Source organism: Lepisosteus platostomus, chromosome 6 (genome assembly GCF_059453375.1).
Source record: "Lepisosteus platostomus isolate fLepPlt1 chromosome 6, fLepPlt1.hap1, whole genome shotgun sequence".
Lineage (NCBI taxonomy): Eukaryota > Metazoa > Chordata > Actinopteri > Semionotiformes > Lepisosteidae > Lepisosteus > Lepisosteus platostomus.
The window spans coordinates 30,154,591-30,168,390 of NC_142616.1; the positions used below are offsets into that span (position 1 = coordinate 30,154,591).

The 13,800-nt window shown below is 44.8% G+C and overlaps 1 protein-coding gene and 1 pseudogene across 2 annotated transcripts in view; both read right to left on the minus strand.

The window, feature by feature from the left end:
• The window catches only part of unc5b (unc-5 netrin receptor B), a 57,155-nt gene that overhangs the window by 4,700 nt on the left and 38,655 nt on the right, over positions 1–13,800 (minus strand). Inside the window, exons 4-14 of one of the 2 annotated variants that reach the window (XM_088635295.1) lie at positions 13,168–13,271; positions 11,336–11,516; positions 10,661–10,828; positions 10,297–10,461; positions 9,730–9,762; positions 7,200–7,394; positions 5,379–5,726; positions 4,796–4,883; positions 3,352–3,520; positions 2,487–2,720; positions 1,084–1,233 (exon numbers count right to left, since the gene is read on the minus strand). In XM_088635295.1, coding sequence (XP_088491421.1) covers positions 1,084–1,233; positions 2,487–2,720; positions 3,352–3,520; positions 4,796–4,883; positions 5,379–5,726; positions 7,200–7,394; positions 9,730–9,762; positions 10,297–10,461; positions 10,661–10,828; positions 11,336–11,516; positions 13,168–13,271 — 1,835 coding nt within the window. The remainder of the gene's footprint in view (positions 1–1,083; positions 1,234–2,486; positions 2,721–3,351; positions 3,521–4,795; positions 4,884–5,378; positions 5,727–7,199; positions 7,395–9,729; positions 9,763–10,296; positions 10,462–10,660; positions 10,829–11,335; positions 11,517–13,167; positions 13,272–13,800) is intronic. The other variant, XM_088635296.1, reaches the window with a different exon arrangement.
• LOC148661477 (5S ribosomal RNA) lies at positions 662–779 on the minus strand (annotated as a pseudogene).

Consider the following 13,800-nt stretch of genomic DNA (forward strand, 5'->3'; position numbering starts at 1 on the left):
ACCACACCTCACACTGCACACAACTGAAAGCACAATGTGGATCTGAGGAACTAGATCTCTGGTGGTTTAGAAAGGATTCTCTGCAAGCCTTTGCATGCCTTTGTAATAGAAAAACATTTCATATGAGAAGAAATTTCCACATGGTCATTCAGCTACAGCAGAGCGGTGTCCCAGCTGTGAGCAGGGGCTCTCAGGTAAAATAGGGGACTGTTACTGAGCTTAGGAGGTGGATTCAGGAGCTGCAACAGCTCAGATTGGTTGTGACTTAAATAGAAACAGTCTGCAATCAGGAGCTGCAGCTGTTGCTGTTTTGTTGCTCTGATCAGAAAGGTTTTCTAAGCCTATAAGATAAGATACTGTAAAGATACTTTATTAGCCATACACAATTTCTTGCTTTAGTAGAATCTATCTTTTCACATACCCCAGCTTGGTCTCCATGAGACACACAGGCACACACACAGGGGAGAGAGAAGCTTGGGGCCAGAGCACAGGGTCAGCAATTTATACGGCGCCCCTGGAGCAGCTGGGGTTAGGGGGCCTTGCTCAGGGGCCCAACGGAGTAGGATTCCTCTGCCAGCCGCGGGATTTGAACCAGCAACCTTCCAGCCAGAGGCACAAATCCTTAGCCACTGTGTGGCCATAGCCATAGCTCCGCCCCTAAAGCTTACAGCACCTGGTATTCCCAGGCGGTCTCCCATCCAAGTACTAACCAGGCCTGACCCTGCTTAGCTTCCAAGATCAGACAAGATTGGGTGTATTCAGGGTGGTATATTGTAGTATCTTTTTTGTGGTGACCAAAATCTAACACGGCATTGTACAAGAGGTTTTAATAGAGCATTTTAGAGTTTAAGCATAACTTCTCTGGATTTAGATTCCACACTTTTTGTTATATACACAAGCTTAATTGCTTCTGCCCACTGTTTATCTAAATAAATGCCCAGATCCCTAATATGTAGCTGTCTATATAGTAACAGCACCTGTACAACATGTATAGTTTATGTTCCTACTACCCAGTGTGGACCCTTTGCACTTACCAACATTGAATTTCATTTTCCATTTGTCAGACCTTGAACCCTCCCTTACCTGGTACTTGGCAAGCAGTTTGCTCCTCCAGTGGGAGTGAGGGATGTCGTGGATGGACAGCCGCAGGTTATGGTAGCTGTCTTTGAACAGCAGTGGCTTGGGCTCCTCCAGTAGGCAGCCCCCCAGACTGCGCTCTAACTCCACCACCTCCTGCAGCGGGAGAAGGAAAAAGAAGCACTGTAAGCTCCACTCCCACTCGGAGGCACATTATGCTCCAATTCCCCCACCTCCTGAAGCGAGTTACTGCTGTTGCTGCGACTGTGAAGAGGAAGCAGATCGAGGTAGGATGTGTGAGGGGAGTGTCAATGTGTGTTTGTGTGGCTCATTTTTCTTTGATTACTGTTGTTTAATTGCTTTGGCAAAAGTAGGTCAATCTTGTCATGGCAACAGAGTTGTTTTTAAAACAAATAACAGAGACACTTTAGACTCTAAACTTAACTGTGCTGAAAAAACATACAAATATTCCATCTTTACAGTCTGTTGGAATCTGGGTGACAGACTCTCTTGCTTTGCCTGCTTTTCTTTCCATTTAAGAGTGGAAGTAAGACTACTATTAATTGGCAGTGTGAGTCCATGGCTGTTTTAAAACTAACAATGTAGTAAAAATTAAATATTTTCACACGGGATTTTAACTTTATTTCAAAGTGTTCCTGTCTTTCCGAGCACACATATACAAAATAACACAACAAGCATGCATCAGACAGCCCGTCCAGCTTGTAAAACCCGAAATGTCTGAAACTGCTCCGCAACAGAGCTCTTATTTCTGTCTCTGTTTCATGATCTTAACAAGGGGGAAAAGGAACGCAGTGCTATGGCTCATTAGCAGCCCTCTCAGCTAATTGACTAACAAGCCCCAGCAGCAGACAAGCTGATAACATTGCAGCAGACCAAGGTGTTAATTCAATCAACAGCATCTCATCTCGTTTGCAGAGTGTATTATTGGTAATGAGTTTGGCAATAGCTTGACCATGTTCCTCCTGTATCTTCTTTTTAGGTGTGTAATCGTCTTTTTGTCTCACAGTATAGGGTTGTAAGAGGTTTAAGAGGTGTCAGAGAAAGGCAAAAGACAGGGTAACAGAAACATACAAAAAAGGTGAGTGTGAAGAAAATTAACAAGGTGTGGAGAGATTCTGGAAGAAAGGCGGACTGTGACCAAAAAAACAGACAGAGAAGTGGCAGAATAAAATAATAGTCCAAAAGTTGCTTTTCTAACTCTAAGAAACTCATATCATCTTCCAAAATGCTTTCTAGTGAGTAAAATGTTTGAATTCTATTCTCCCTTGAGACATTGTCTCCTGCTAGAGCTTCCAACATTAAAATTGTATAACGGCCTCCAAAAACCCCCCAGAAAATCAAGCTGTGCTCTGCAGCCAGAAGCCCTGCCAATACCCCGGCAGCCTTGCCTTGAGAGCGTGAGGGGTGTCCTGAGTGCAGTAGATCCGGAGGCTGTAGTCGAGCGACAGAGAGGGCATGGGGGCGAAGAGGGCAAGCTGCAGGCGCTTGGAGGCCGGGTGTGAGCCGGACTGCCCAACCAGGCTGTAGGTGCCCAGCTGGTCCAGTAACACGTGGCAGCACCGCGACTCCAGCTGGCAGTAACAGGGCGTGGACAGGTTCTCCTCTCCCAGAGTCACCACCTCCTGCACAGAAACACAGCCAAACACACGCCTGAATGCTTGAAACACACTGATAAATAAATCTCGGACATCATGCTTTTATAGAGAGGTTCTCACTCTACCATCAATGTCCATTCAGCACCCCTAACCCTAGAAACACACTCATCTAGGACTTAAGGACTTTATATAAATATACAAAATATATAAATATATATATAAATATATAAAATATCCTAAGAATTCATAGAACCTGGAAATAATTATACAAATGACAAATTCACGCAACAAGAGTCAGAAAAATAGTTTAAAAACCGGCTTATAAAGAATATTCTACTCACAGTATATTATTTACTCCTGATAGACCAAATGCTAATATAGGGCCTCATACACTCAGCATATTGATCACACCACACACTGGCATACAGCAGGCCAAAATGGGATTTTTGTAGTTTTCCACTTTTTACCATATAAACACCATATACCCCAGATTGCCACAGATTCCCACCATCTGAAATACACTTTACCCTGTACGCTCTACAAGGCTATTACTGTGCAATACTACTCTTTCTTCTACATGGACCAACAGTAAACTTTTATAAGGGTGCAGCAGCCACGCAGTCCAAACACAGACAGGAATGCTATCTGGGTCCCTCACCTCCCATGTGCCCTGGTGGCACTGAGTCTTGAGCTGCAGGGTCCAGTCTGAGCTATCCAGGTCAGCACAGTGCGGGACAGTCAGAAGCACAGGGCGGCACAGCAGCATGCTGGTCGGACCGCAGGTCACCGCTGGGCTCAGCACCGTCTGGGTGCCATCCGAGGGCAGTCTGAAGGCACAGACGGCATCATCAGGTACAGGGCACTGAACTAAAATAATCATGACTCCTTATACTCACATAATGCTTTTCTGGACACTCCACTCAAAGTGCTTTACAGGTAATGGGGACTCCCCTCCACCACCACCAATGTGCAGCCCCACCTGGATGATGTGATGGCAGCCATAGTGCTCCAGAATGTTCACCACACATCAGCTATCAGTGGGGAGGAGAGCAGAGTAATGAAGCCAATTCATAGATGGGGATTATTAGGAGGTCATGATTGGTAAAGGCCAATGGGAAATTTGGCCAGGACACTGGGGTAACACCCCTACTCTTTTCAAGAAACACCCTGAGATTTTTAATGACCACAGAGAGTCAGGACCTCGGTTTTACATCTCATCCTTTTTACAACACAGTGTAACACTTTTTACACTGGGGCATTAGGACTCTCACAGATCGCAGGGTGAGCACCCCCTACTGCCTCCACTAACACCTCTTTCAGCAGGAACCTTAGTTTTTCCCAGGAGGTCTTCCATTGTGGTACAGCAGATTTACACCTGCTGAGCTTTAGTGGGATGAGAGTTGCCAGGTGATAAGGCTGCTGCCCTACATGTACAAACTGCTCAAGTGTCCAAGTTGGTGAAGGGTTTACATTAGTGTAATTAAAGTAAAGTCAACATTTGCCATTGTATAGCAAGTTTAGTACATGCTTTTATAGCCTGTCCTGAATATTTCAAAGTTGATCTCTTTCCCAGTTTTTCACAAACAGTTCACGCACAGTTGAAAATTTCAATTTTGTCCTCATCAATATAATATGCATATTCAGAAATAAATAGACTTTCTTGAAAAAAATGTAAAATACAGTAAGTTTCCACAAAATGTGCCTTATTCATTAGCAAACATTATACTGACTTTGACAAACCAGGCCCAGTAAAATATTAGAAGTATTTGCCTCATGCAAACCAGCTGTGGAATCAGCAGTGTGCTCCATGCAGTATCATAAAGCCATATTTGATCACTCCACACACCAATTATACCAAAACAACCAGCCACCAGAATATTAGCACTAAAATAAATTTAACATTTTTATGGATTAGGTTTCCTATGAGAGTAGATGCTCCAAATGTGACCTCTTAGCTGCAGCCCATAAAAGACTGAGGAGGGCTGAGTGCCAGGAAGGTGCTGCCTGTTGTCCCAGAATCCCAGAGAAGACTTCACGCACATCTGTCAACGTGCTGTGTTAGTGCAGGTGGGGGCGCGTGGGTGGGGTGCTGTGGTACTCACATGGTATTTTCCCACTTGTTGATGATGAGGTACATTTCATAGAATTTCCCCTGTGGAATTGTTCCTGGAGGGACCAACAAACTGACCCCTGGTGGAGAGAGAAAAACAAGAAAGGACAAAAAAAAGAGTTCATCAGAAAATTATTATTATATTATAATTATATAATTCATGTTGCCTTCAAGTAGGGTGACACATAATATCTGGAATCAGCAGTTATTTTTCTGAGATTCTCACCCAATCTGGAATTGCTAATTGCTTTTTTAGGAATCTGCTTTACAGGTAAGACTCTCACAATGCACAGGGAGAACTATTACCTACAACAGGCCCAGCTCCCATTCACCTTTTGACACCCTGAAAACTATAGCGCCTCACAGTATACTGTGAGTCAGAATGGTGCGTCTCTCAGTGGCGTCAGTGTAAGCCACTCCAGTAGCTGTTTCACTGGAATCCAAGAGAGGCCTGGCTGACTAATGCCGGGAACAGACAGGCGACATCTGGGCCACAAAACGAGATAGAGCCCAGTGTAACACGTACACAGCACACTTTCTCTAGTTAACCTATACATCCTTCTGTGAGCACTAACCTGTGTTTGGGATGGTCAGCCTCCCGCCAAGGCAGCCCAGAGTGGCACTAGCGCTGTGTCCCGGCTCACGCGGCAGGGTGTGGCTGTAGGGGGTTGGCCCCAGGCCCTGGCCTTTCATGTTCAGAATCTCGCCGTCCTGCAGCCCGCTCCCATTGGGCAGCTCCAGCGAGGACAGCGTGGAGGAGTTGTACACCTTGATCTTGAGGCTGGGGAGGGGGTCCAGCAGGGGCGAGGTGGTCATGGGGATCTTGTCAGCAGAGTCCTGCAGGGAGTACATCGGCCCCCGGTATGAGCCGGCTGTGGCCGTCAGGTCAGGGGGGGCAGAGGGCTGAAGGAGCTGGGGGTTATCTGTCATTCAGAGAGAGAGAGGGATTACTGTTTATGAGACGCAGACTCAAATATGTGAAGCTATGAGATATCAATGCGAGTGGGGAGGGGAAAGATGAGTGGGTATCTGAATGAAAAGAGCAGTTAATTCAAACTGTTTCTTTACTCCATTAGACCAAAGAGAACCAAACCAAGTGGGACAAAGTACCAAAAGTGCAGGATTACAAGGGAAACAGTGCTGTACCATTCCTGTAACCGAGAGTACAGTATGTTTCTGTAATCTCCCCACTGTCCTGCTCCACACTGTAGCCCACAAGGCCAGGTTACATTGTTTTGGGGAGGTCTGAGAGAATTATTGTCCTCCATCACAGAACAGAATGCAAGCAGGATAACAGACTGTTTTATAGGAAGGTAAACCTTATTGTGTGACTAAGCGCAGGTCATAAATTCCCACTCAGCTGGATGCATGTCAGCATGTAGTGTCATGGCCATGAAGGCAATTCTTATCAGAAGCTCAATATCTGGGAACAGAATTAAGTAACTTTCAGAGTGGTATCATTCTTTCTAGCAGCTCTATCATCTCTGGTATAGTCATAACTTACACCTCCCCCAGATCTACACAGGCTACAGTCACATGAGCTAAAATATGAAACACACTCCAAAAGAAAGCTGTTAATTCCGTACTGTGATGTTTTTCTATATAGATGCTCTAGGACAGCTCAGTTTTGACTCCTTTGCTCTGAGCTGCTAATTGGCAATTATATCCCGCACAGGAGTGAGAAGAGTTGTGCAGTTGTGAACTCGGCACTGCACACTACCCAGGAGGCAAATTAAAACACCGCACTGCAGCTCTGTAGAGCTGAAGACCAAGGTCCTACAATGAACACTGTTTCACAGAGGGAGAAGATACAGGACAGAAAGGAGATGTTGGGTAGTGTATCTGCAAAGGATGAGGCAGGATGAGACATAGTGAACTATAATTGTGCCTGAGGTATATCCCTACACTCATGGTAAGCTGGTTGGCTCTATAGGTGTAGAGGTCACACATGAGTACTGAGTCCATCTGATAGGTTGTCACTCAATATAGGGACTTGTTTGAACAGTATCAATAATTAGGCCAGTTAGAGAAATCCCTTTGAGATTGAAGATGGAAGTAAATTGTAGGAAAATCTATATGAGGACATAAGGGGAAGCTACAGTACTGAAGAGAAAGAAGAGACAGTCACTGTCTCATCTTCCCATGCTCAAACAGTCTGACCTCACAGGGTGGAGAAATAGCACTGTGGAGAGAGGTGGAGAAATAGCATCGTGTGAGACACTGTAGGATAAATAGTATCTTTACTGAATATCGAACAAGGGCTAAAAATGGCATTTTATGTTAACCTGAAAGTTAAAGCTTATAGATCAGGAAGTATCGAGGGTATATTCTGACAGTATCCCCGCCCACGAAGGCAGCAGAGGGGCAGGAGCCCCAGAGCACTGACTGACACTGACCTTGCCGCGGAGGCTTGTAGTTGATGGGGTGGAACCCAGCAGTGAGCGCGGCAGAGGAGTCTGTGATGTCAGTGTCGAAGTCGCGGCAGTGGCGCCGGTATACGACCACGCCCACCACCATCAGGATCACAAACGAGAGGAGTATGGCCACTACCAGGCCAGCGTACAATGCCACATCCCCTGAGGCCTCGAGAGCTGTGGACAGCAGAGAGAGACAGAGCCCGGTAACTTGTATCTCATTGCATGTTCCTGTACCTTACAAACAAGTTTGTCTTCCTACATTTGTGGAGACTTCCCACAATGTATCTACTCCACACTGAGTGAAAATTCAGGTTTGAAAACAAATATATTGTGCGAATATAGTTACATCTTCTATCATGAGTTCATATCTTTGCGCGAACATTTACTCTGGGCACAGTGATAGTAATACATGCACACACACTCAGTGCATTGACAAAAAGAGCTCTATCCCCCAGGGAGAATGGTCCCTGGCTTCTACAGCTAGATTTCAAGCACAATGGCAGAAAATCTCAAAACCAACAGTAAAATACAAGCCAGAAGCTAAAAGTAAGTGGAAGTGCTTTTTAAAAAGAGAACCCGGGCAATTTGTTACACAAAGGGTTGGGAACATATGGAACAAGGTACCCAGCACTGCTGTTGAAGCTGAAACCTTCGTTTTCTTTGAGAATTGGCTGGATAAGATCCTTAGATCAATTAGCTAAAGAACAAAAAACAAAGTAGATGATCCAAATGGACTTCCCTTGTTTCTAACTGTTCTTGTGTTTTTAAGATACAATAATGTAGAGACAAAAAAATAATAAAAATAACATGTGTACAATACTTTTCATCTCAAAAGATCCCAAAGCACATTATATGCAACAATTTGTTGAGTCTAGTGTATGTTTAATTCCTAAGGTGATGGCAGTAGCCTTTATGTGACAGCAGAACTGAGAAATCAGCTCACTAATGGAATTAAGGAGGAACCTAAGGAAGGTCAGAATGTACAGCCTCAGGTGGAATTTAGCCAGGCCATCATCGTTAACAGCCTTACTCTAACGAGGTCACAAGTTTTTATTTATCACGAAGACAGATTCCCAGCATAAAGATCCGCCTCCTGGTGAGGACAGTGCCTATTGTCACAACACAGATAATTAGCAGTGAGCAACAGCTAAAGTAGGATTTATCTGAAACACCGTCTGTCAGTTCAGGAGGCCAGGGCCATGGAAAAGTACAAGACACTCACGCTGGAACTGTTGTGCATTCATGGAAAAACTGAGCTAATAGGTTTGTTAACATCACCATCGTGATCACCATCATAATATCTACTACTACTAAAAATACATATATATTTCAAATTGAGGCATTTGCAGACAAGAAATCCTAAACCACTGTGCAAACATCTATCCATTTGGCAAGATGAAAAAGTGATTTTAAAAGTGAACGTGACAGTAACCAGCCTTGAGGGACTGACGCCACAGTCTGTATTCCTAAAAGCACAATTCTCTGTCACACTGGCTTCATGGACTTCGTCTTAAACTGAGTATATCTCACCAGTCACGCACAGACTTCAGTCTTCGGGCAAGACTGAGAACAAAAGAAACATTACAAACGAGAGCCATTCATCACATCTAGCCCATTTGGTTGCTCGTAGATAACTGATCTAGGGATCTAATAATCCAGCTCTTTCTTGTGAATACAGAAGTTAGTGACGGATGAGAAGGAGAACTTTGGTTTTGCGGAATCATATGGCAGAGTCAATGTATTCAATGGTATTCAATGCCGCTTTGTATTTTAATGTCAGTGCTGAAGTCAGCACATCAAAAGAGGAGAAACTGCTAAACTGCTCTAAACATACTAGATGATCTGTGAGAACATTATGGGAGATATAATGGAAGACAAGCTTTGCAGCAGTCAGGGACAGCAGAAAATGATGAATGTAGAAAATGGATGGATGGATATATTACAGCAGTCGGTTCTGCAGTACATAAGGGGATCTAGCTTCTTGGCATCAGGTAAAAAATGACAGTATAACATAGGGAGAACAATTACATTGCAGACACACCACACTCTATACCAACTGCTGCTGGCACATAATGGCTGCATTTTGTCACCTATGTGGATGCTACACTGCAGTAGTGGATGAAATAGGTCCTAACTGTAATGTGATGTTTCTGGATGAAACGGCTTTATAAATGCAAAAATGCAAAGTGTTATTATCCTTATTGGCCAATGAGCCTGTGGTGAAAAGTCGCATGACTGGATGTTGCCACCAGGGGGAGCCATTCGCTAAGCAGGAGATTCATGGCAGAACAGCACTGAGAAGAGCACACTGGTCATGCCCTTAATCAATAACAGTGAACTGTGTGAACTGCACAATCAGGTCTTTAGCCTAATATCCTTCACATGATGTACTCTTCAGTTTAATGTCACCCTTTATACCCCCTCTCTCACCCATCGAGGTAGTGAGTGCACACACACTGAGTGATTAGTAACAGAACAGACACAAAATGAAAATGAAATGAAAACTTACGATGGATTTTATGTTCAACAAAAAGCTTTTTATCTGTTTGAAAGAAAAAACAATAAAATGAGACCAGTGGAAAAAAATCAGGCAATGAAGTTAAAACCAAATATGTAAGATGTTAAAAGAAAAAACAAGAAAAAAATTAAGTTTGTGATATTTTAATAAAAACATATTAATTACAATTTATTAGTTTAATGATCCGATAACTATCACACTGCTCAGCCTGGAGAACCTAAAGTGAAACTAATCCATGATTTCATTACGATTTGGACACTCTCCAGTTGTTATCTCATTAGATCAATTACAATGCAACAGAGCATCACTGGATCAGACAGACAATGTAATTTGGGAAGTAAAAGTAACATACTACTATGTAAAAGATGTGTGTAAAGTTTTGAGGGCAATTACTGCTTTATTCCTTGCTTCCTAGCTGTCTCGGAGCATTTGTGAACATCAGGAAGCCTGAAGTTCATTGACAGCATTAGCAACATCATTCACTTGCTAACAACAACCCCTAAACCGCAGTGCTGCCCCACTGCCGGCCCCCACCTGCCCAGAGGGGGCATCACTCACTGTGCATGCAGAGCCCATCGGTGCAGTTCTTGCTCTCCAGCAGCACGCCGCTGCAGTCGCGGCCCCCGTTACGCGGCGCGGGTGCCTGGCACTCCCGGCTGCGCCAGTGCGTGCACTCCGTGCTGCAGGCCGACCACTTTGTCCACTCGGTCCAGCCTCCATCCACTGCAAGACCCAGACAGAGGGCACTTCCTGTGAGCCGCCGTTTCTACAAAGCGCTCCGAGACGCGCGCGCCCACCTGCTGTACGGTGCTGCCGAGTGATTCCCCCCCCCCCCCAACCACGCCAGCTCAAGGCGTCGCTGGGATGGTGGGCACGCAGTACATGCGAAGCGGGGTTGCACCGCTGGCAGTGGGGTACTAACCTGGGCACAGGGTGGTGCAGGAAATGCGATGGAAGGGGGCCCCGTCACAGAAGGCTCCCCCATTCAGGGGAGCGGGGTTGGTGCAGGTGCGCGTGCGCCTCTGCCAGCCCCTCCCACACCGGGCGTTGCAGGGAGACCACTCCGTCCATGTTGACCAACCCCCGTTCACTGGAAGGACAGACAGGCGGGGAGGCACTCAGAAACACAGGCCGGGCCAGACGCGCTTTCATCTCAGCGAAACACCATGATGTTGTTAAAGGTCTTTTAATAAACATGATATCAGACACACCGAGTCAGACGGGCAGACAGAGACTCAGACAGCGCGAGAGGGAGATGGAGAGAGGGAGCAGATATGTGGGTCTGTTGGCTGCAAGTTGCTCTCGGGAGTCATGCTGGCACCGGTTCTTACTTCAAAGCCTTGCTTTTTTAAAAAGGAAAGGTCTAGGTCTATCATTTGGTACTGTGAAGGAGGAATTGGGTCAGGATTGCTAGTTGTGGGGCCGATATTGAGTAAGGGGTATATAGCAATATGGTTTCAGCATCAGCAGGCCTATGGCCTTAGAGGGAAGGTCTGCAGGCATCCCTGAATAAAAATGGCAGAGCTGCACTGATCAGTAATGCGTGGGTTGGATAGCTACAGTGGTATCAGGTATGATGGAGTGGAGTCCAGCCTACCATATACAACGACAGTGGCTGTGGTACTGCGGCGCTTGGCCACGACGTTGCGCGCCACACATGTATAATTGGCCGTATCGGACAGCCGCGCCTGCCTGATGATCAAGTTGTGATCGATAGTGATCAAGAAGTTAGAATCCATGGACGGATCAATAGGGTCCTCGTTCTTCAGCCACTCCACCTGCATGGAGACAGAGAGACACAGAAATGGCCAGGGTTGGGCCATAAAAATCCAAATAAACACGACCTTGTAACGTCCGTGCTGTTCTTGGCCTGGGTTCTCTCATGAACAGCTTTTAAAGTGAAAGAGGCAAAAAAAAAATTAAGGAAACGTTATTTTAAGAAAGAAGGAATTAAAGGATAGCAAACAGTGTTGTAAGACCCAGGTCTCCTAATATCCTGCTGATGCAGGGCCATGTCCCCTACCAGGACCCTGTGGTCGCGTCCTGCTCTCTCAGCTCTCCTCCTGTCAGCAGGAAATACTCACTATTCATTTATTTAAACTCATTTAAACTAATTCAGCAAAAGGGCCCACTGAGCTGAGAGCACTTCTCACTGTGGCGCCTCTTTAAAATGCTGAAGGACAGTCTAATTACACACATCCTTAAAAACCTCCCCAAACAAACACACAAGCGTGGGCACACACAGACAATAGAATACTTTATTATCCAATAAAGGGAAATTGTGGGTACAACATGAAATGCGAAGCACTGGAGATCTTTAAAAAAACATTACATAACAGAATTCTTTAAAACGTATGAATGCCCCAAAGAGAAAGCTTTTCAAAAAGTTGGTTTTCTAAATGGTATTCCATTAAAAATGATCCTATGAAATGCTAAAGAATACTTAATAATAATGGCCACTGTTTATGGCTTTTTGAGAGGGTGGGGTGGTCTGGTTCACCTGAGTCATGCGAAATCACAAAATGTTTTATCTGAAATGGCCATTTTCAAACCACACTCTTGCTCTAGTGCAATCCCTAACCGCAAACACATTCTATCATTCATAAAATTGTATTATACTTGTATCCTACGTGACTACAAATAATCCAGCTAACATAAACCAGAAAACCAGATCTGATTGTCTCTAAGCCTTTCAAGTTTAGGGCAATATGCAGTCACAGGCTATCAGAGCATCCTATTCACCATTCCTTTAAAATGTGCATAAATGCAAACCAGAAGGCAATAAATACCAGCTACAAAATCCCTTTATCTTTCCATCCCCTAGTATATTTGGGTGCGTGCTCTCTGGAGTACAGCTCTCCATCTTTAAAGGGCACTGTGCCAGGTAATCTGTCTGCAGCAGAGGAAGGCATTTCTCTGTCATTATGCCTAATGCCTTTCTAATTAACTCACTCAGCCAGTCCTCACACCGAGACATACACACATACACATGCAACAACACGTAGACACTCTTCTACACTCATGCACACATGAACTCAGATACACACAATGACATGCACACACACACACACACACACACACACACACACACAGTGCTTGACACTGCGACACAGCAGGACAGCAGCTCCTGTCCCAGCCTCTATTGATAAAGGGGGTGTCAGTGAGCATGCAGTAAAATCGACGTATTGCCTTCGCAAGTGTGATACCAATTAACAAAATGAGGGACAAAACTGAGTCAAGTAACAAAGCAATCAGTCTTTCTTCTAGTGTAAAGTTATGGCAACATAACTAATTTCTTTGAGCAAGAAACAGTCAAGTAATGATGTGGGGGCATTTAGAGTTTCACATGAAAGAGGGGGGGAAGAAACAAAAAGGTCAGCAGGGATTTTTAAAATCATACAGCAGAAGCCGCAAGGCTTCAACAAGTACCTCAGCGGCGGGAATGCCTTCTGGTGGGCGACACTGCAGTAGCACCTGGTCCTCCAGGGGTACCTCCTTCCCCAGGGGCTCCTGCTCGAAGTTCTTCCGCAGGTCTACAGGAGGCGACACAGAGCAGGGCAAGGCAGGGAGAGAAAACGATGGAGCCTCAGTGAGCGAGGGAGTGAAGCAGACGCAGAGAACGTTTTTTACAGATAAAGAGAAGGGACAATAAAGCCATCTACACAACCACAGACAGCGGACTTCGGTGCTTTACTGTAATCTTTAGAATTGAGGAACTGCGTAAAATAGGCTTGCCACCAACTAAATCTATCGAGGAATTACCATTTTTTCCTATTGTAATTTTAACATGTTTCATTATAGTTTCTGGTCAATGAACACAGCATAATAGGGAGATAATTACTGAATGAATTCAACATAAACCGATTACTGCACATGAAATGGGAATCACTACTCTGTCTTCAGAATGAGAAAATCTCTTCTGAATGTGGGTGAAGGATTTCTCTGGTTGCCCACTGGAAAATACTCTTCAGCGAGGTGAAGGCAAACAGATCAATGCAATTGTAAAGATTAATTTGGTTTGTATGGCAATATTCATTGACTGACAGACAGCAGAGCATAAAC